The 24,344-nt window shown below is 36.5% G+C and overlaps 1 protein-coding gene across 1 annotated transcript in view; it reads left to right on the top strand.

The window, feature by feature from the left end:
* Nucleotides 1-24,344, top strand: part of CNTNAP2 (contactin associated protein 2) — a 1,162,302-nt gene that overhangs the window by 1,062,627 nt on the left and 75,331 nt on the right. The window contains exons 18-20 of the mRNA XM_035552545.2: nucleotides 1,413-1,649; nucleotides 12,765-13,010; nucleotides 14,550-14,683. Coding sequence (XP_035408438.1) covers nucleotides 1,413-1,649; nucleotides 12,765-13,010; nucleotides 14,550-14,683 — 617 coding nt within the window. The remainder of the gene's footprint in view (nucleotides 1-1,412; nucleotides 1,650-12,764; nucleotides 13,011-14,549; nucleotides 14,684-24,344) is intronic.

Here is a 24,344-nt window from a genome sequence, read left to right as displayed (position 1 = left end):
TGAATGTCTAAGTATGCATCTGATTTTTTTTTCTGAATCAGATCTATATCATATAACTTGATGAAGGGAGCACACATCTCAAAGAACAGTCTCTGATTTAAATTCTTACCCTGAGTTAGACAGAGAATTGATTTGAGTTCAAGTATCTCAAATGAACACCATGAACATCAGGGCCTGGATAATAACACTGAATAAGAATTGTTTCAGTGCCTCCTGCTCCACTTTCTATAGAATAAATAAATATTCCTTGGGCCAACAAGATAGCCTGGAGGAGAATGACATCATGTTCTAGGGGCTAGGACACTCACCAAGAGGGAAAAGATGTAGAAATTAGATGTATTAGGATCTTTTTCGTCACCATGGTATATATTAGTTTACATAGAATGGAACCACACCAGAATGACCTCTGCCCTGTGCACATTAGCAGAGACCAAGCATTGTCTCCTCATACTCCAAATTTTCCGGTTAGCAGTGATTGAATTTGAAACAGTTTTTTGGTATGTGTGGTTGATTTGAAGCAGCCTATCTGGTCTGTATTTGGTCCTCTGTCTCACCCAGGTAAATAACCTCTGTGCTCTGCAGAGATGAGCATTCAGATTTCCTCAGGAACAGGGGACTCTTTAGCATCTGTGACACTGCAGTAATCAAAGAGATGAGGGGATGAGGAGAACAGATAACAGCCACTCGTTATTTGCCTGCATTTTTATTATTATTATTATTATTATTATTATTATTATTATTAATCAAGCCCTAGATAAGGCTTTCTGAGATGAAATCACATTTTTCAGCATTTACAGGGAAAATAAGGAACCATCCTTAGTGACTGCTAAGAAAAGCCATTCTAACTTAAATTTTCAAATGTAGCTCTTCAATGTTGTGTCCTTCACTCTATACTCAGGCAGCTAAGCAATATGCCTGATGTTGCTTGGAAATGAGCATTTATATTTCCTACTGCAGCTAAGAAGGGGGTTTAAAATCTTTTCCCTCTTTCCCCACGGTGGCTTTGAAAAATATTAAAGTTCATAACATATTGTGGCATTATTATTAACATTCATAACTACTAATTATATGGTGAGTAGGGCTATATCTTAGTGATAGAGCTAAGACCATTTCTCCCACTGTTCTCTCTAAAAATCTTGAAGTTGAAATTTGAAGTCTTAAAGTGGAGGGCTAGAATCTCTAATCTCTTATCAGTGTAAAGCAAAGGCACTTGCTATTTGGGTGTACTTTTAGTGAGGTCTGAAAGCTGAGATTTAACCGATTTCAATTTCATTAGGTCATGATAATGCTTCATCTTTACAAAGAAGTTATTTAATTCCAGCTGTTGTCACAAGCTTAGCAGGATATTTCATATACAGTAACAACAATAAAATCTATTTAGTGTTGTCTTATGGTTTTACGTTCCTGCTCAGGTGCTGCAGGAGGCCAGCGGGGTTTCCTAGGTTGCATTCGTTCATTAAGGATGAATGGAGTGACGCTGGACTTGGAAGAGAGAGCAAAAGTCACACCAGGGGTGAAGCCTGGCTGCTCTGGCCACTGCACGAGCTATGGGATGTACTGCGCAAATGGTGGCAAATGTGTCGAGAAATACAACGGCTACTCCTGTGACTGTTCCAAAACTGCATATGATGGACCATTTTGTATTAAAGGTAAATGCTTTACACAGAAGGCTTGAAGAGTATGGGAAAACAATAGAAACAATTCTTCAGCTTTTGTTAATTAAACAAGTAAATCCTGTTTAATATTTGTTACAAGCAAGTCAGATTATTGCATCCAGGATTTAAAAGTGATGATATGAAACTACATCTCTCAGTACTAATATATATTAACTAATTAAATCAAGTAACACAACAACAGAAATATATCAGGGGTACCTGTTCTCATAGCAGGTCTGGCAGACAGTATTGAATAGTTTTGAAGTGTTGAACTTCATTGTTCAATATTAGAATTGTTACCAATCAAAATAAATCTATCATCATAAATTCATTTAAACTTATTTTCTTGCCATCCTATATTGATTAATTATTTAGAAAAAAAGTGTGGATTTCATCAAAATCTACATATTCTGGTTCATAAATATATTTGGAAATACATAGGTCTGAGCTTTGGGTTGAATCTTGTGAACTGGGAGACCAACACTTGGATTAAAAGTTTTATCTATTCATAGCCAGATCACATCTTCTTGAAGTTCCAACTGCATTAGAGATTGATCTTGCTAGGGCAAGAGAAGCTACAGAGCCCCCACATCCATGTTAGTCCTTTTGAAATGCATAAAGTGCATTCAAAACAAATGGTTGTAAGAGATCAGTTTATTATGGACACATACGCCTTCATAGGAAAGGAAGACAGGAAAGGAGTGAAGGAGAAAGGGATCTTACTTCCTAAAAAATATTAGGGTGTGGAAGCTAGCTTATCTTCACTTTTCTTTTTCTTATTTTGGCAAGAAATTGTTGTGACAAAGTGGTAATGGGAATATAATTTTCCAATGTTTGCGAAGTTTGCAAGTTTTGTGGAAATTCATTCATTTCTCTTACATTTCATAGAATATTCTTATTTTGTAATAGAAGAACACCAAACTTCTGCCAAAACCAGCCCTAAGCTAAATGTTTTATTTTTCCTGGATATGGATCTAACAGAATAAAAAAATACCATTAGAGAAACAATTGAGAACCTAGCACAGACAAACCCCAGTTTCACTGATCTGTAAGCACTGTTGTAACAACAGAAGTAATATTACACTCATCGTTCACCTTATCAGCCTCCCAGTCTAGACAGATGCCCACAGACTAGGCATTTTTTCTCTTTTCAGTGTCATAATTTTTTTTCTCTTTTCAGTACTTTTGTATCAATGCTCAACTTTATGTAGATGCCAAATACCCAGATCCTCCACTGCACCGGAGTGGACATGTACATGCGCAGTCTCAGAAAGTCAATGCTGAGCATCTGTAAGTTGGCTCTCAAACGTCTTCTGCAGATATTGGCCCAAGTCATTTGATTCAGGTCACACAGTCAGAAGTAAAGCTAATAGCTACTACCAAAAGTAAAGCTGAGTGCAGCGTGTCCAGGCTTGCAGTGTGATGAGCTTGCAGTATACTGAGCATGCATAAAACTCTCTCTCTGTAAGCCACTGCTGCTGGGTGGCACTGAGTCGTGCAAATGTCCTCATGTTAGCATGGGGATCTCTGTACCACACCATGTTGTGCAATTTAAACAATATATCAGATTTCTGACTTAAATATCAAACCTATTCCAGGCTAAATGTATCTATTTAAATCCTTAAGACTCTATGAAGAAAATACATTTCCATTCTGTTAGTGCTGAAAATCAATGTACTCATCTAGAATATCACCAAGTATTATTTAGTGTGGGTGGCTTCATGGGGCTTCTCTGTGAAAAACAACTGGGCACTGGGATAAAAGTTGAAGGATAAATTAAACACAAAATAGACTGGTTTGAGACCATCCTGTGATCAAAATAATTGTAAAACCTCTGTAACAAATGGTGCTGATAATGAGGTCTTTAAAACAATTCATTTTCAGCCCATTAAATTTTACATTGTAAATTTAACTTGCATTAAGCCTTTTAAATCAAGTAAAGCACTGGAACATCTTGTAAAAGTTGCCAAACTCCCTAGACTTGCAAAAGATGAGTATCTTACTTTTTCCTTCCAATAACAGCTCCAAAAACCTTGTATTATATCCTCTTTGTCCATGAGACAAGACTAGATATATTTTCTAGACACAAAGGGAAAATACACAGTACTAATGACAGTGGAAAAAATACTGGCAAAACATCAGAGTATATTTTATTTAAAGAAAAAAAAATTGTAAAATTTGTTGGAGATCAGGGAATTTTCCCTGCTTTCCCTGTAAAATAATAAAAAGAAAAGCAATTTCTCTTTTTAGCGATATATGTAAACAACCCAAATCTGATATTCAGTTCATTTTTCATTAACACTTCAACATTCTCCCCTCCCTAAAAAGCACTGAGATGTCTGCGAACATGTTTTTGAAGACTATATTCTGTTTTCAGCCACTTTCATTGCTTATAGGAAGGACTTGGTTGAATACTGCTGTGTCATTTGTGTTTTTGCTTACCTGTCTCACAGTGTGCAGTTGGATACTGTGATGTTCAGTGAGTAATATGTGGCAAGGGAGATTATTTTCCTTTGTTACCTACACTAGGAATTCAAGTCCAGTGACACAAAATAATATGGTTAGTGCTTTGCATTGTAAACTAGGAGTAAGTTTTGTTACTTTTACTCCTCTGAGTAAAACCTCCTCACCAGGCAGCTCTGACTTTTTCACTTATTGCATTCAAAACAATGAGATTTACAAAGAAATATGCTATTCAGTAGGAGGGGTGGCATAATATAACATCTTTTGATATACCACAGTCTTCTCTTCCCATTGGTTTTAATTTGCCACAGGAAACTCTTATCTCAAAATTTTATTTTGATATTCAATCACATCCCCGTGGTAAACTTTCTGGGGTTGGTTGCATACTGCAACTGCTAAGAAGTAATAAAAAATCAAAGCAATTAAAGCATCATTACTATACTGAAATCACCATACAATGTTTTATAAGTAAGAAAGACATCTCACAATAAAATAAGACCTTGTTTTTGCTGATGAAATCCATCCTACGAGTCACTGATTGATGACTGACAAGAAATTGCATTGTTTCCAGACTTATTAGCAGCAGGTCACACGTGTGATTGATGTGGTAGTTACCTGGAAGTTACAATGTTTCTTTTACAATGAAAAAAAAAGTGCAAAAGTATAGCCTGACATCTATTTTAACTTTATTTTTGTTTTGTATCAGGGGTATATGTAACTGGCTTCTGTTCTCCTTTCATTGCTCAGATAAATTGTTCAGAGGAATAGCTGCAGTATTTCTGATGTCCTACAGTTTGCTTTCTGACCCTTCTCTGTCTATTGCTTAAGCATAAATTCTCTTTTTTTTTTCCTCCCACAACTGTCATCTTGACAGCATACAATCATTTCTGAGAAATAATTAAATTTTGTTCCTTTAAAAAACAAACTATTCCATTCCTTTAAGCAAGAACAGCAAGGGTCAACATTGTGATGTGGGGGATCCTCCAGGGAGAAAGCATTTTTTCTTTGGGTATTGAACTGCTGTGGATCAACTGTAAGAGAAGAAATTGCCCACCACAGAGATGTGTGGCAAAAGAAAAAGAAAAAGAAAAAAAAAAAAAAGCATATATATATGACTTCTGTGCCTTCAGGTAAGGGTAAATTCAAAGCTCCCCAGTTTCTATGCAATTGCAACAGAAGATGAGCACAGTGTATACCTTTATTTTTCCAAGTAAATTTCACATTCATAGTGTGAATTACTGCAATCCTTTTTGACAATGCCTGAACTGAACTCCTTCATGCTTGTGTTTATATTTGCATGAATCCTGAAAGCACTTACAACAGTGTTTTCATGGTCCAATTTCCTTCTTTCTTGCTCCCTTTTCTGCCTCAAACAGAAAAAGCAACCTTTTAATGGGATGAGTGGATGCAAAAAAAAAAGCCATACCAGATATAGTGCTATGACAGATGGGTAAAAAGCTCTGCACCCTCTCACAGACTCTTAGATTGACACTTCGACTTCAAATTCTGCCCTTGTTATAACCATTCGGTTCCCTTTATTTTGCTGGCTGCAAATACATGTACTTGCTTTGCTGTAAGTAATGGGAAGGTGATTGTTTGAAGGTTTCAAGGTAACTAGCTTCTTAGTTTTCATTGCTTATAATCCAAGAAGCGGGAAAATCAAGGCAACATTCCTGCCCACCCAACTCCCCAGAAAAATTCTTCTATACATAACATGATCATAATGTGCTAACCAAAAGTTATATCAGAAATTTCCTTGGATTGGGAACGTTAGTCAGTCTAGTGAGTCTGAACATTGCAGAAAGTCAGTTTTTTCCACCTGTAGATCAGACTTCAGAACTGGAATCTTGACCTCTACTGAAAAGTAACAACTACTTCATAGCTATTGAGTAAATACATATACCCACAAAAAACATATAAATTCTATAAAACTATTCCATTCTTCTGTCTTGTTGATACTACCTTATTAAACATGTACAGTTTGTGCTCTAATGCTTTGAAAATTACACTTCACATAAGTTGCAAGAATTCTTTTACTGGAAAAAAAAATCATTTTGTTTTTAAACCAGAACACAACTTAGCCATATCACTAACATATCTCAAAGAAATATCAGCAAAATTATAAACAACTTCCCAGGCTATTATTGATCCATAATAAACTACTAATAAAGTGCAAGGATTTCTTATTCTGTATACAGAAAATAAATAAATCAGGGTAATAAATTAAATTCTAAGGCTTGGCTCAGAAAACTCAGTAAACTTTCAATATCTTTGTCATCTAACTATAATAGGCCTGCTCTGGTATCATTGCTCACCAAATGCAGATGTGGTATGAAAGATGAGCACATCAGAAATATTGAGCACTTCAGAAACATTGTTGGCTGCTGTGTGCCTGAGTGCCTGTGCAAATGCAACTGGGGGATTTGAGGTTCTCACACCAGACACCCCTGTGTAATATTTATACACCTGCATGCTATTAGAGTAGTATTGGCACCTCACAAGCTGATAAGGTATTTCTCCTTACAACAGCTGTGTGATGCAAGGAGATGTTTTTATTATGGTAATGCAGAAAGTGAAAGAGACAATGAGGGAAGCAATAAACTGCTGACTTTGAAAGTGGATGTCTGTGCTACCAGAAGGAATTGAAGTCAGATCTTCCCATCATAGTTGTCACTGTGAATACTGTGCAATCATCAAATAGAAGTCTTTAATATTTCTAGCAAAGCTGCAACTTTTTCTCTGTGATTATGTAGAAAACACCCTCAAAGTCTCCCTGGCAGGAAATCATGGAACCTGATCTGTTGTATATTTAACATTACTTTTTTTTTTTTTTTCATCCATACTATTGTATTCAATTGGAGGTTTTTTAGCCATTGTGAATATTTCCATTAAAAAGGAAGCTGTCTTTTCATTTAGACTCTGCAGAAAATACACAGAGCAGATTGTCATTCCCTTTTTCTGAGCCTGCAGTCCTAGACATCAGTTCAAACTGCTGTAGCTATAGAAAGATCTATAGTAATTTCACATCAGTGCAGAATGAACCACAGTTGAGATTTGCCTGACATTTTCAGGCTTTCATTGGCTTGTGCACTTGTCCAGACAGAATAAAGCAGAATAGAAGGTATCTGCTTTACAGGGCTATTGTAGGAGGCTTGATGCCTTAGGATCTCCATATATCTAATGGAGATAGAAATGGAGTTTCCTGGGGAGGCGGTTCAGAGCTCAGACTTACTTAGATATGCCAGGCTGTTTCCTAGAATTTACCTCCTGCCATTACCTAGGGAGGCTTGATGGTGCAATGAATCAGGTGGCTTAACCCCATTTTCTGTGGCACTCATTCTGTTCTGCTGAAGGTAACAGGAATCTTTATATGGATTTATGATCATAATTTCACTGGTTCACATTATTTTACTTTGATTCTGATAGTAATTTGTTCATGAAAGCTTTCTATATGCTGAGTACTGATATTTTCATATAAAGGAAGAAAACACATTGTAGGTTTGTATTTTAGTAATGCCAACAAGCAATTGTTTTATTTTGGTATTTTACTCCATGCATACAAAATTCAGACATGCATCACAAATGATTACAGTGATGACAGACAGAATACGAGATTTGATGATGTAGGAGAAAATCTTTGTGTCCCTACTTCTTCAATTCGCAAACTGAATACTGTGTGCCTGAAAGTAGAACAAAAATTTGAGTGAACTAACCAGATAAATGATAAGTATTGCCATCTTCAGAGCACTCAGAGTAAATTCTCTCCCAGATCAAGACCTGTGAGATTCTGACCCTTTATTGATGCCCTACGGCCAGGACATATCTCAGTAAATAATCTTAATCTTTGTGACCGCAGCCTGGAGAAGCAGAAATTTCTAGTGCTCTCTAGCACATTTTTAGCCACAAGCCAGACAAGCAAGCTATAGTTATTCTATATTCAATATTAATGACTATATAAGAAATCAAAAAGGAAATAAAATTATGCATCAGGAATGGGTTTTATTAAGATGTCTAAATTGCTTAGTACATGCACCGAGTGTCAGAATGCCTCCAGTGATTGGCCTTGGTTACGATTTTGAAAGTGCTGCTTTTAAGATTCAAAATGCCATGCGGGAAAGACATAGTATTGTGCACTGGCAAGCAGCATCATGGAATTATATTTTTGATTTCCCGTACGTGAACATGGCTAAAGAGGCACTGAAGCCTCCAGATGGTCTTACAGCTATAAGTGGGCATTTCAGTCAGCTTTGTGGAACGTAGAGGAGAGAATCTTTCTCTGCTGCAGTTTTCATATGAGTCCTGGCCAGGCTTCATAACCATCAAGATTTTGTCTCCAGCTTCTGCAAGGCAGTGATTTTACCCTGTTATTGCCTGTTATTATTAATAAGATTGCTTTGAAGGCCTAGCCTCAAAAAAAAGCAAATACAGTAGTACCACAGAGATAATCAACCTTGGTTTCTCCTTGGTGACCAGATGAAAGGTGACACAAGCCAGGTCTTGAATTTACTTGGGAAAAGTGAAATGACACTTGTGAGGTAGTGATAGCTGTCCTACTGCAGAAGGGAGCTTCCACCTCTCACAGTGCTACTCCTCAAAGTCACTATGCTGAAATTGCTTTGTATGCGTGTAACTACACATGTTCCTTGTTTATTTATTAGGAGTAATATGTTCCACTTGATTTGTGACAATCCCCCTTAACCTTCCTATTCCTACTGTCACCTCAGAGGCAATTCAATTCCTGTAGAGAGTACAGAGTTCTGTGTATTCAGATAGAAAATTTTCATGAAGCTGTGTTCAGCCACACCTGTGCAATGCTGGCAATGTTTTTCACAGGTGAGAAAAATTCATGGAGAAAGAAGTCATATTCTGGTGTGACTGAGCGTATAGCTAGCAGGATCATTATAACTACCTGAGAATAGAAGAAATGACACCAACATTTCACTGATATTAAACCAGCAGCAAAGCAGAAATAGGTCCCTCCTGATATTTTCTTATGTCTACAACACTGGCACAGAAATGTCATGGTATTTTTCAATTTCTTATACTCTGCCTTAGGTATGATTTTTGCAACGGAAATGTTTTTTTTGTTTCTATTTGTCTTTTTCCTCCTGTGTTTTCATACTCCTGGTCCTAGACAGAATCAGAGTGTACAAAAATAAAAACAGGTGAGTGGGGAGAGAGAGACTGAGGAGATGACCAAAGAATTATAATCCTCAAAATAACTTTGCAAGTTCTGGATACCTTTGCATTTTGTGTGGAAGTTTTTGATTTTCTTTTGCTTTGTCCCTTTTCAAAGAGAAAATGGACATTTTTGTAAAATACATGCATTTCACACTGAGGATACACATCTTGCTTGAAAAAAATCACTGGGTCCACAAATGCAGCTCTGGGTTTTACAACAAAGCTATCCCAAACTGTATGTATTTGCAAAATCTATCAACGGTGCATGACTGCACTGCATATTGGTTTAGAAATATGTATTGCTTTTCAAGGAAAACTGACCTGTAACCACCTCATTCATTCTCCAAGGCTTCTGTCCTGAAAGTGCAGTTTGCAGAGAAACCCTTCACTATGCCTTATGCCTGATATTTCAAGTCTGTACTTTTCAGATAGTATTTGAAATATTCCAGAAGAAGGCAGAGGGTGGTGCATAGAAAGCTTGTCCACATTTCAGTAGCTGTGTTTGTGCTTCATTTTACCTGTTTTACTCAGACAACTTGCATGGTCTTCTGAATGAAGGACTTCCCTCAGAGCTTTAGGAAGATGATACACAGGTGGCCTCCAAACAGGTCATTTCTTCACTCATCACCCCTCAGCATTTCCAAGTCATCTTATACTATAATTTAACATGGAGAAAATTATGCTTTACCTTTCTCTAATATTTCCTAATAGTTTAAACAACTGATTCTGTGAACTGCTGAGTACTTTGCAGCCCTGCTGCAATAAGTACTTCAATTTCATTCACCAAAAACCATAGTCACAGGCTGAACCTTTTTGCTGAGCTGGAACTTGAGGGGATTCAGTACCTTCCTGTAGGAACTCACACAACCAAAGTGAACCTTCCTCTTATCCTTCCTCTTAAAAGAAGTGGTATGTATGTGAGAGAATTTCCAGGTTCATTACAATACCTCACAGACGTGTAACACAGCTATACTGAAAATTATTTTCCCAGCACAGATGAAGTTAAACTCACAGAACATTGCTCTGTCATGAAATCCTTTTGGGAAAAACAAATCTTAGTGCTTCAGAGAGCACCATTTACTTAAAGCTTTCTTTGTAGTAATGAACGTTTAAAGTAGCAATTAATAACATTTACTGCTGTGGAATATGTGTTGCATATTTTTGAACTTTGCAGTTCAGCCCCATGAAAGCACTGAGGTCAAGGACTGAGGCTCCCAGTATTCCCAGTGTGCAAAACCTCAGGCAACCACAGTGATAGGCAATCCCAAAGATTGCTCCTAAAGTAAAAGGGATGACAAGCAGTAAAAGGGCCAGAAAGGGGAAGAAGATGAACATAATTTTGCATCAGTTTGCTGTGTCTAAGTGGAGGCAATGCAGGGGCTACCAGCAGTCCCTGCCAGCAGAGCAGCAGTGTCAGATGGTAGGGCTGCCCAGTGTACCATGACCTATGTAAGCTATAAGCAGAGGTTGAAGAATAATAAATTACTTGTCACAGGGATATTTTTAAAGCCAGTCTTGCAAATACATAGAGCTACAGTATATTCTGCTTTAAATTTTTAAGTACTACCGCTCATTCTCAACACCACAGTTAACAGCAATAGGCATCACAGTTTGGGGAAGTATTTTCAGGATAGGGTCCTTCACTTTTAATCTGGGAATACTTAAGTTGAGTCCTCTGCAAAATATAGCTGTTAAACTGAATTGCCTCTCTTATGACTGTTTCAAGGTTATTTAAGATTTCTGCTATAAAGCGGCAGTTATATCAGAGTGATCACATTATTTATAGCACCTTTGGACCACAACCTGATTCCATGTTTTATGTGGCCACACAGTGACACAGACTATAATAGTTTGCATTTTGGAGAATTTTTATATGGTATATGGAAAATATAATGCTTTTCCAGAACTAGATGTAGCAAAGTTCTGAAAAGGATCAATGAAGTCTGCAATAATTTTACCCATATTCTTACCTCTTCTGTACTCAGTTACTCTGAATAAAGTCTGCAGACTCATTCCTGAATTGCTCTGTATCACTACACAGCTTGTAAGATGGACAACTTGTTTCATTTCTTTTGAGATAAAGCCTTTGCGTAGAATTGTGTGAAGGACATGAAGGCTCCAAATACTAAAAGGGGATAAAATGATGTTTGTTTGTTTTTTTTAATAAAAATAATGTGTTGATTTTACAAAAGTTTAGATAGGTAATTTGGTACTAATCTGTGGCAATTTTGCATTTATAAATAATGTAGGAAGGTATTAAGTGATGAAATTTTTTATTTTTTTTTTAATGACTGGTCACCTTTTTGAGCGTTGCGTACAACTATTTTTAAATACTGTACTTATATGCTACATTCATAGTATTTATTCATCATTCTGTAATCCCTTATGAAATGTTCATAAACGTGCCTCATTATTTAAGTTCACATGTAATTTTAAATTTCCTTTTATGGTGTTGTCCCAGATAGCAAAACATATCCAGCGCCACAGTATCACTGAATGAATAATTGCTATAGGAGACCAGTCCAGCAATCCCCAATAGACTTAGAAGAATATAAACTACCAATGGTAGGGAACTGTGCAGTGATTCCCAAAGGAGGCTGTCAAAGTCAGCTTTCAATAGAAGAATGTCAACCTTGAATTATATTTTTAATGTTAAGAAATAAGCAGGGGTACATTATTATGCAAAGTAATAACAATGCTTTTTCAAATGAAAGTATTAACTGCCAAAAGTAGTTTTATTTTCTGTCAAGAGTATTGAAAGATGACATTTTGTTTCAGATTGAATTGAAAACTGCCTGTGGAGCACCTCCTGTGAGATATAGTTCAGGTGTCTTATGCCTTATTTCCAGCCATGAGTCAAGCTCCCTTGTTTGTTTTTTTTTTTCTCCATAAGCCATCCAGATTAGGTTGTTCTTATGAAGGATTGTGCTTGCTATGGATAATTTTCTAGTATCATGTCCAATCCTATTTCAATTTTTTCAGGTGCTGGAATCACCATCATTCGTCTCTGAGATTATTCTAAATCCACTGGAATTTGCTGGTCAGAGTTTCAGGTTTTCCTCTTCCTTTAGAGTGTTTGCTTATTGTGCCTTCTAAATCTCTCTTCCCTGTATCTCCTTCTTTGGAACATTATCTACTGCAAGACCTCAGTGAGAATAAATCTAAAGTGTGGTTCTTCTGATCTGTAGTAGTGGTATGAGATGTGGGTACAGACTTTCTGTGTGACCTAAAGGAAACCTTTCCTCTGTTCTGCGATTCCAGGTATCCAGCAATAAAATTGAGCTTATCCTTTTCATTCTTACTGGAAAATAGCGAGGTTCTTAACTACTGGCAAAATGCTTTAAAAATGCAGCAGTAGTAACATGGACAGATTAGTAGTGCTCAACTCAGTAGTAATATGTTTCATTAAAAAGGTGTCAGCACATTCAATTTCTTTTTCCTGTTTTATTTTCTCTTCTTTTCAAGATGTGGGAGCATTTTTTGAAGAGGGAATGTGGCTTCGTTACAACTTCCACTCCCCAGGGACCAGCATGAAGGATTTAGTTAGCCGAACCCTGTTGAGTTCCACAGATCCTGAGACCACAGCAACAGACCTTAACTTGAATAAAGAAGAGCTCAGCTTCAGCTTCAGTACTACCAAGTCCCCTTGTGTCCTTTTGTACATCAGTTCCTATACCCAGGACTTCATGGCGGTACTTGTCAAGCCATCTGGTAAGCAACTGCTCTGGGCTCTCTCCATTGAAGGAACGATTGATAGTAACACCAGATTGACATGCAGCTGAAACTCTGAGCTAATAAGAAAGTCTTTTCACCCTTGTTCTTTAAAAGTAAAGTACATGGGACCTGAATACAGGTTCTGCTTTATGAAATTTTGTGTGATGCAACTCTTCAATTCCATTGGGTATTCCACTAGCCAACCTTCATTCTCAAAACAAACAATCAAACAGAATCAATCAATAAATTACATACATATATATATATATATATATGCTGTAACAGTTAGATTCATGCCATAAACTAGTATTATGGAGAGGACCAGTAGGCATCCACATGTAGGCATGGTAATAAATGGTTCACAGTCACTGAACTCATGGCAATATCACCTGTAGTCAGTGGAAAGTGTAATGCACAGTTCTTCTGGAAATCTCACTACTGACTGAGGTGGCTAAATGTGGATGTAGCACAATATATAATGTCCTAAAAATTTTGGTAATGATTGAAGGTTGGATATGGACCATTTTCTGGTGGAGTATCAAAACAATATAACTCAATTCCAAATAGTGCCTTAGTGCCCCCTGAAAATCATACCTAGGAATATTTTACTAACACCTTCCTCTGTGGAATAAGTTAATACAGGTATTCCACATGCCACTGAAATTTTTCCCTTTCTTACCTTCACAGGTAAGAAAGAAGGTGCATGAGAGAAAAACCATGTTGGAATCCAAACTATAGTTTTAAAAGTCTAAGGCTGCTGTTTGGGGCCAGAATATTTCAGGTTTTGATGAATAATGGGGTCTACATTTCCATTTTCAAAAATCCTTCCTTTTGATGGAATGTTAAAATTGAATGAAGAGTAGACATTTCACTTTTGTTTAGAAAAGAAAAATCTATCTGGCACTTTGTCATGAATATCAATTAACCACTTCTGACTATACTTTTCTAACAATATAACCTGAAGCTTTCATTTCACCATATATTATTAAATTTCCATAAAAGTCCAGATGGTCACCTGTCAACAACAATTAAATCTGAGAGCAGGAAAATCCCTTGTGTAGATTATATGCCAGTGTTAATTTGTTGCAATTTTGACTTTATTCAAGGCATATCAATGTTCTATTCTTTAAAAAAAACTCATGCCTTTTATAACGCCAAAGAATTTTTCTGCAGTGAGGATAATAATCTCAAAAATAAAGTGATACTTGATGTGCTCAAATTTGAAACAATTGTCCATATTGTTCAAGGCATAGCTCTGATTTGTTTGGTTTGCAGTCTGGAGAATTTGCACACACTTTAGTTTTGAGATGCCATTCATTGTCATGCTTCTGGGTAGTAAACTAGAAGCCATTTTCAGCCCAGTAGCTTTATAATCTCAAGTACTAGCCCTTCTCTAAATTTTCCTACTGCGGGTACCAGCTCTGAGAGCAATTTAAATGTAAAACAATAACAGTTGTACATGAAAATAAAGAGGGGAAAGTAGCTGGTGGATAAGGATCAAAATACCTGAGGGTGCTTTTCACATTCCTTCATTAGGGAATTTGCAAATTCGGTACAGCCTAGGAGGTACCAAAGAGCCATATAATATTGACATCGACCACAGAAACATGGCAAATGGACAGCCCCATACTGTAAACATCACACGGAATGAACGGGACATAGTTCTACAGGTAAGCAGATATTAAAGGTGTTTTGGTTCCATCTAGTTTATTGCTTGTAGCTTGTAACATTTTGTATTTTGATGACCTCCTTTCCCCTGAAGAAATAAGTGCAATTTGGGAAACATAAAGCCCAGTAGATGGTGTTCTGCTTGCAGTTCACACTCCTAGGAGTTAACAAAAGCTATTCTCTCCCTCTATTGCATTGAGTCATGTTGTTCTGAGATCCTTGTCCTAGTGTGATGACAGCTGGGCTAATGCAGGTGTCACTCTAGATGCTCGGGGGCATCAGAGACATCTGGTCTGGTAGATAACATGGGACCTATGATAAACCTGCACCATTCTGGAGCAGCAGCTGGAAGCCAGGAGGGATAATCTACAGCATCTTAAATGGCAGTAGACCTTGATGCACAGACAACTAAATATCGTACCGTCAGACCTGACTCCGCAAATAAGAATGTCATTAAATTTAAATTTACCCTACATTCCAGCAAAATCTGAAGAGCTGTTCATGCCTGGAAAGATGAGCAGATGCTTCAGTGTTTGTGTGACAGGAGCCTAAGACAAGATAATGTTACTGAAGGCACGTATTTCTGGCCTATTTAGTTTTCAGTACAGCACTGGCAGGAACTTCATCTTCTCATATCTTAGTTTACAAACCTTTGAAGTAATATAGTAATATTTAAATAACTGAGGGTAGCTCTGCAAGAAGCAATCAATGTTTCCAGACAGCCTTCTCTCTGTGGTCATTACAGAACTCTGTTTTCATTCTCTGGCTATCCCATCTGCAAACACTGAGACTGCAGCAGGATATGAGAACAGTTTTGTTGGCAGGAGAGTCAGGTGGATAGGATAGATTAGTCTGGATTTGATAGTTCATAAGAAGCAAACCCAAACCAATAACAAATGAAATATAAAAAGAGGAAGTCTCCTTGGGAACCAAGCCAAAAGGTGAAAGGATATTAGTTGTCACGGTATTGTATATCTAAAAAAAACAAAACAAAACAGAACAAAAAAAACTACCTGACATAGAACCTAGAATCCCTGAACCTAGATCCCTGGCAGTTATTTTTTCCAGGCACCAAAAAGAAACCTTTTCAGTGGATTACAATGTTATTTGACTGAGGGTTTCAGTACTCAACTAACACTGGATGTACTGAAGTAGAATTGTCAGAAAATTAAAAAATTGCAAAATGACAGATATTCTAAGGAGTATATAGCTGATAGATCTAACCAATTTTCAGGTTTTTGGAGGTTGGGGTGTGTACTTTGATATATGCATCTTTCTTGCATGTTGTTGCGTTTGCATTTACTTCTCTCACTGCTAAATGGAAACTAAACACTACCTGCAGTTAGGTTGTCTTCTGTTATTGAAAGCTTCTATTTTGTGTATGACATGTGTTCTGTGGAGTAAAATCTGCCGGACTTAGATAGCTGTAAAACTGAATAAATTATTTGCTAAAGGAATCAGATGAAATACCTTGCCCATTTGGAAAACATATACACAGTTAAGTATCCCAGTCTTGTACCAGTTCACCTACATTTAGGGCCTGATGATTTTTTCCCAAGTATTTTGAGAGACATCTACCTGTGTAGGGCTTTCAAGAGCCACAAACATTTTGGTTAGTGTTTCTCTGCTGAGGTAAAAATTTCTTAATCTAACCAGTGTTCTTAGAACACAGCTGGTTTATTTAATCAAAAAACATATCCATTTGAGTCCTATTAAACTAGACTCTGTCTGATGCATGTAAAAGAATAGGGAAAGTATTGACCCATAAAAAGAAAATCCAGCAAATCCAGAAATCCTACTCCTAATTTATCCTGAAAAAGAAAGTTACTATCAAATGCTCTTTGTTTTCCATAAGGAAGTTGATTCTGGTACTCATCTGGTTATGTTCTGTAAATGAAAGAACTGATATGAACAGAGATGGATCTGGTAAATAGATTGTTCACTTGAAAATGAATCCTACTTTCAGATATAAGCTCTTCATCATGTTTGAAAATACAGATGATAGAGATATATTTTTTCTCAGTATTCAGAGGACAAATCACAAAGTATGAGTTTTCCCTTGCAGATCTGAGCAATGAACATCTGAGTAGACTTTTATTTCTTGCTAACTCCTTCTCCAACCTGATGAGCAGCTGGTTTTCTTGCTTTTAAAGAAGACAGCTTGCTTGCCAGGTGCTGTTGCTCAATTTCCACACTTCCACATGGCATAAAAATGTCACAGGAAGGATTTATTTCTCATCAAAGTTTTAATTCAAGAGCACTCTATTTCTGAAATCTCAACCACAAGTTCATACTTAGTATATCTGTCTTTCTAACTTGCTATAATAACCCTGTAGTGCCAGAGAGATTTAAAAAACCTGCAGTGAGGTAATAAATTGCTATTATATAAACTATGTGATCCTGAGTTTTATCATGATTCTCAGGAGTTTCATTTATATATAAGTATAGTAGAGGGCTCATTATTGAACAATATGAGATCTCACCCAGTGTTGGAAGACATGAGAGAACTAATTACTTACATAAAGTCAGAGTTACTGTCCAGTCAATTGGAATTTGAATTGAGCTTTGAAATAAATGTATGCACAATATTGTATCTCCACAACATAAGCAGAAGTATTTGTAGCTTGAATTATTTTCATTAGAATTGCATCACTATTCCAAGACAGTCATGACTAAAGGTAGAAGAAAAGACCCCTCAAAAGGGTTTTATATTTCAATTTTCTAAATTCACTGACTGCAAACTAATCAATAATTAGTTTTACATTAAAGAACAAGCTCCCATTTGTGATGTCAGTGGTTTCTCAAGGATAAGATTGAAGATATGTAGTTGATTTAGGTGTCAGAAAAGCAAAATGACATAAATTCAGGGACAAAGGTCTGCATATTTTCTGTTGTTGCAATGAAGGGCTCCAAACTTACATTAGCTGATTAGAATTCCTGTCTCTCACTTCTACTAAAATACCACACATTGAAGGCTACATTAATTCACCTGTGGACAAAAAAAAAAACAGACTGACAGATGGGGAATGTGTTATCCCATCAAATGACACTTCAAGATCTGAGCTTTAGTTTTAAGAAGGCAAGTTCTACTTCATTTGACTTCATTAGAAGGCTTCATGCTTCAGCAGAGTATTGTCCATATCATAAAAACCAGATCACTCTTTACCAAGTTTTCACGGGTGATTAAAGCTATTCACACATCAGTAGTTTTTTCTTTTAAGAAGGTCAAGGATAAGAAACTCCCTAGCAGAGGTTCTGATCTAAAGCTCATTGAAGTCAATGAAAGCCTTGCATTGACTTCAGTAGGCTTCAAATTATACCTTAAAGGACTGTGACAGTTGCTTCCCTACTGCAAGACTCACACCAGTCTGGATTAGACACATTTTGGTTCTACTGTCATTTATTGTTTTTAATTCTGTTCTGTTACACAAACGCCATATTGGCATGTTACAAAACAAGCAAACAAACAAAAAACATATGATGTGCTTTAATTTTTATTGGAATAAAGGTGATGCTAAACACAATTAGACTGGGCATCTCAGCTTCTATACTAAGATATTCTTATACATGCTCAACAGACCTTCAGTTCTTCATACCTTCTTTAAAGCCATTTCTAGAAATGAGTTAGGAGTCACAGTTTCTAGTGTCTTCTTTGTTCCCAGAAATGATTAGACCTGAGCAATTTCCACAGGACTCCACTTTCCCAAGCCTAGCCATACACTTTCAGGACAATTAGCAGCAGCCTGCACACATAAGCTCAGAAGACCATATCCAAGGATAGCTGACAGTTCCCTCTTTCAGGCTAGAACTGCAGTAGAGAGGGTATACACAACAGTATTGTTGTGTATACAATACCGTATGTTCATAATACCAGTTGTTGACCATTCAGAGTGAACATGATTTTGAAGCTTTATGGAAATCTTGGCCTGAATTCAGCTGTTCATAAGATTCAGAATAGCCCTGAAAATGTATTCTGACCTCAGCTGTTAATAAGATTCAGAATATTCTTGAAAATGTATGGATCTATGTTTTCCACCTTCACCAGAGGCAATCAGTAGAAATACCCAGCTTCTGTGAAAAAATAATCACTGAAATATTTGCCCCGACCCAGTTGAAACCCAGAAGAAACAGAATTTTTGCAAGTCCATTCTCTTTTTTCAATTTTGAACTCTGTGCTCTGCACTACAGGAATAGAGATAATATTTGTGAACACCTAGGTGCTTCAAAAATGAGTCATATGAAGTTATTTCAAAACTAATCTGAAGTATAAAATGAAATCATAAACATAATTGCAGTTAAATGGGTATAAAGGAACAAAGCAGTCTGCAAGTCTCAAGCTTAAATGCAATAAATATATCAAATATTTTTGTAAGTATAGATTAAGCTTTGATCTCATTACTAGGAATGGGAAATTTCTCACAGACTTCAGTGAAGTTATAATTTCACCTACTATCACTATTGTTATTTATAGAATCATACCTATGAATCTTGTTTCATGTACTTTGAAGCCTGAGCAGAATATGGTCACTCTGTTTGATATCTTCCTTAACAGGAACCATAAAATTTCACTAGATGATTTTCTGCAGCTAACCAAAAAAGTGATGATAGCACTATAACACATTTTCTAGAAAGACTTTTATCTAGCTTTAAAGACTTCAAATGATAGAAAATTTTCCATATCCTGGCTATGTATGCCAATGGTTAAATGTAATTTCTGGAAAGTATTTGCACCTAATTTACAGTTTGAATTCTGCAGACTTCAGCATTTAACTTTGGGACCTCTATATCTATGCCTGATAGATGAAAGAGTTGTTCGGTGTTAGATATTGTTCCCCTTCACACTTTCCTAGCAATGTTAATTGGAACATCTTTTCATCTTGTCTATGAGAAGTTAAATAAATTAAACTATTTTAGTTTACTGTCTGAAGTCCATATTTTTTGAGCCATAAAACAATTTTATAACTCTTCTCTGAAAACTTTCCCTTTTCAAAACATTTTGAAAACCTTTACCTTAGGACTAGATATGGTAATGGTAGTTATGTTATCAAAACATCTTTCTCTATTTCCTACAGTTTCTAGGCAAACATCCTTTGGGCAGTGCTGAAAACTGTCTGAATGCAAAGAGTTGTTTAATGGCTGGTTTACCTAATATTTCACTGGCTTATGGGGGATGAGGCAGTACAGTTCATGATTTGAAAGAAACCATCTAGAGAGTATCCACAAATTCCATAACAGCTGAGCTGAATAAAATGTTTTAAATACCCAGGATTTTAACCACAGGTAAACATGTAAACCATAGCTAATATCATTGTAATGGTAATCTTTTTTTTTTTTTCTAATAATCAGATGTATCTATTATATTTAATTAATTTCCAAACAGTATTTTAGTTAAAAGGAAAAAAAATCATTTGTTCTAATAATATCAGAGACCTTACAGCTGAAATAAATTATTTATAATCTTTATATATTTATTAATCTTTATTTTAATATTTAATAAATAAATAAATTTAGTGACCAGTGATAGGACCCAAGTGAATGGAGTCAAGCTGAGACAGGGGAGGTTCAGGCTGGATATCAGAAAGAGGTTCTTCACCGACAGGATTGTCACGCACTGGAACAGGCTCCCCAGGGACGTAGTCACAACACCAAGCCTGTCAGAGTTTAAGAAGCATTTGGACTGTGCTCTTAGTCATATGGTCTGAATTTTTGGGTAGACTTGTGTAGTGCCAGGAGTTGGACTCGATGATCCTTGTGCATCCCTTCCAACTCGGGATACTCTATGATTCTATGAAAATCCTTGGAGATACTTTATTTCCATTATGTATTGTCATTCTGCAGTGGCAATGTATTATTCAAAATGAGAGCAAAAAAGGCAAACTCAGACCACTTTCTAGAGCAGAACTATACATTACTTCTATGTGTTTAATGCATTAATGCTCAATTTATCCCTAGCTAGTTCTCAATCAGAAGCAACAAGATTTTTTGTTGTTGTTCAGAGTCAAAAATACATAGCTTTTTTCACAAATAAGTGACCACATAGGATAAGAAGCTACTGATATGAGAAAATTTTAAAATATAACAAAGCTTATATTGATATAGTACATCATTCCTGTAACCCTACTCTCTTTTCCAAAATATAAATAAATACAGACCCTGATATTTACATACTCCAAATTCCCTCCAAGTGTAATGTTGTTATGAATGTTGCAGAAAACTGGATGCTCAGTTCTCAAAAGATTCTGTAAATAACAGCAAGAAACAGCAGAATGATATGCATCATATTCAGAAGTGAATGAATAATTCACTGCTTAGTAATTTACCTACGTGTTCTTTTGTGGGATGTCCATGAGCTACTAGCATTTTAGTTGATTTTATCCTTCATTGAATTTACCCATCTTTTTATTTTACTGTGTCACTTGCAATCTTTCAGTTAAAGACAGCAATATAGGTAGGCAGGAAACTTATAAATGAGCCATTTCTACTTCCCTTTCATGCACAATGGAGTTGGTAAGTGGCATCTGCCAAAACAAGTCGGCACATCCCTGACAAACCCCACCTAGCTGAAAGTCAGACAATATATTTTCATAAATAAAAGTCCGCATCACCAAGTAGTAAATGAGAGAGTGAAATATCCTTATCCTGAAGGTCAGAACACTGGAGTCAGATTTTTCTCTTACTGGGGAAAAACACAATCCATACAACTGCATCTGAGGGTAGCATCTCATCATGTGGTTTCACAGTTGTAAAACCCAAGCCTAGGACAAGGGAAGATGCCCAAGTAAGGATCTTTACAAAAGTTTTTCCCTCTCTGTGCATCAGCTGAGATAGTTTAAAATCTTTAGGACTTCTGGAAGAATATTCTTCTGTTCTGTAAAACCACTCAGTAAGACTGAATATGAGAGGAACTCTGTTACAGATCCATCCTTTTTCATACGTGTTTTCAGTAGAGCCTGTGTTGATGGATTCAGAGGAATTTTTCAGTTGTCTTGTCCCAGACTTTGACTATGTCCAGGTCATATACCATGATAACACAGAAGTTAAATGTCTTCCTCACCCTACACCCCCATTTACTTTGGATATAAAGCTAGTGCATTCAGGGCACAATGGAGTATGGTACAGTCTGATAGGTCCCCACTCTGTGTATCAAACCAAGGCAAAGGCCTGCAGAGAATATCAAATGCTTATCAACCTCACAATACGTGTTGCCAAAATTTGGCTTATGTTGAGACTAGATCCTTCCTCTATAATTTATTTCCAATGGTGAATGTGTGCATGCTTTCCTTGGCCTGTATGATTGTTGTTTTGGCATCAGTTTTTATTTGAATTAAAGAAATAAAGAAAGAACAAAAGAATTATTAAATATTTTCAGGATCTAACATTAAGCCTAGAAAAGTCAAAACTCAACATAAAATAGGTGTTTTCCATTATATGGCAGCACACATTGAGCAAATTAATGTCCTGTGAAAGTCATCTTTAGGTACCTGAGGTACATCTCTTTAATTTTTATAACTTGGTATTATATGACCTGCTATTGCCTCTGCTAACATTTGATGTAATTCACCTATTAAAAAGACCAATAAAAAGTTCACAGAAAGAAGGATCAGAGAATTGTTTCCTTTGAAGCGTCAGAGAATTGTTTCCCTTCCTGTGACGGCAGCCAGAGTAAATGTGTCCCTTTCCTTTTCAGTGCCTTCTCTACATTTTAAGTCATGCATCTAATTGGTGGGTTTTCTTGTTGTTTTTCTTTTGTTATGTTTTTGCTTTTTACATTGAGGCAAATTACACCTGATATACAATTTATCAGAGCAACAATGGCTTCAGAAAAATGTAGGACTCCATTGCACATAAGGTATTTAAGTTTTTAAGCAGAATTTTTTTATTATTATTTTTCTGCAATGTATTTTTGTGGTTTTACCTGGCAGGCACACACTGCTGCTCACTCACTCTCCCCAGGTGGTATGCAGGAGAGAATCTCATGGGTTGAGATAAAGAGGTTTTTACTAGGTAAAGCAAAAGCTGCACACACAAGCAAAACAAAACAAGGAATTCATTTGCTACTTCCCATCGGCACTTCAGCCACTCCCAGGAAAGCAGGGCTTATCACATGTAATGGTTTCTTGGGAAGACAAATGCTGTTACTCCAAATGACCCCCCTTCCTCTTTCTTTACCCCAGCTTTTATTGCTGAGCACAACATCATATGTTATGTAATATCTCTTTGGTCAGTCTGGGTCAGAGCCCTGGCTGTGTCCCCCCCAGCTTCTTGTGCACCCTTAGCTTCCTTGCTGGCAGGGCAGCATGAGAAGTACACAAATCTTTGGCTCTATGCAAACACTGCTCTGCAACAACTGAAAACATTGTTGTGTTATCACCACTATTTTCATCACAAATCCAAAACACAGCATCATACAAGCCTCTACAAAGAAGATTAACTCTACCAAAGACAAAACCATGGCATGTATTTATGCTTTTCCTGCATCTGTATCCCCTGTCTCATCATGTTAAATTAGAATATAAATTCCAGGGGGAGGGGGGAACTTTATAATAAAAGAGTGCTGTTGACTTTTATTTTTTAAAAAACTACAATAGGTTAATCAAGTGCGTGAAATCAGCAAAACAGATCTGCAGTAGTTTCTAAAACAGTATTAACTGTACCTCTATAGGAAATTCATCTGAAGAGAGCAAAGTGCAGTGCAATCCTTAAGTTTACCTTGCACTGTGCCAGTGAGGTGTATATCTCCAGATAAGTATTGAGGCTGCAGGTCTGTGACAGTGTAAGCCAGTAAAAAATGCTTGTTTTTTGGTCCTACCTTTTTATCTGGGTCTACAATTTATTTACAGCCTCTGGCTTGTCCCAGCTCTGGCTCTGATCTGATCCACAATAACCTAAGTCAAGGACCTTAGCTGACAGAAAACGATCAGTGAAGTACTAGTGCCACACTAAGGAAGGACTTGAATAACAGTAATAGTGGCTTTGATCATCCTAAGGAATTGCAGGGTTGCCACACAAATTTGCTCCTTTTCTGTTGTATTAAAAAGATAAAATATTAAAAGTACCTTCCTGCTTTCTCCTAAATTACTATCGTGCTCAGGAGGAGCTCCGTCTAAACACAAAGAGCCCTTATCCGAGAGTAGACAAGCTTTTTAATATAAGTGATATACCATTATAGTAATGCAGAAGAGAAATATTACATTGGTAATGATGAGAACACATCCCTGTCTTTATCTTGCTATTACTGAAGTCAACTGCAAAGCTCTATTGACTTTAGATGGTGGAAGATTAAGCCTTACAGCATTGTTATTGCATAACATTTTGAAAATCTTTTTTATAAAATGTCTTCAGCATAAAGAAAAAACTTAGCTTAATAACTGTGTACACAAACACACTGGGTTGACAGTGACACAGTGATACAGATATAGATATACCCATACTGAATATAATTAGTGTGTATATATACCATATATATTTTTATTTATTATTTTTTTCTGAGAATACTAAAATGAGGTAGGTGTTATATTTGCCCTTAGATTGATATGTCTGTTAATCTCAGCACTACTGCCAAGGTTAGTAGCATTATCTAAGTGTACAGTAATTTAAAAGAAATAGCATTTTATTGAACTTCTGCTTAAATCTCAGCAACTTCATATAAAGACAGTCTGGTTG

The sequence above is a fragment of the Cygnus atratus genome, chromosome 2 (assembly GCF_013377495.2).
Source record: "Cygnus atratus isolate AKBS03 ecotype Queensland, Australia chromosome 2, CAtr_DNAZoo_HiC_assembly, whole genome shotgun sequence".
In the NCBI taxonomy this organism is placed as follows: Eukaryota; Metazoa; Chordata; class Aves; order Anseriformes; family Anatidae; genus Cygnus; species Cygnus atratus.
This window is presented reverse-complemented; position numbering and strand designations above follow the sequence as displayed.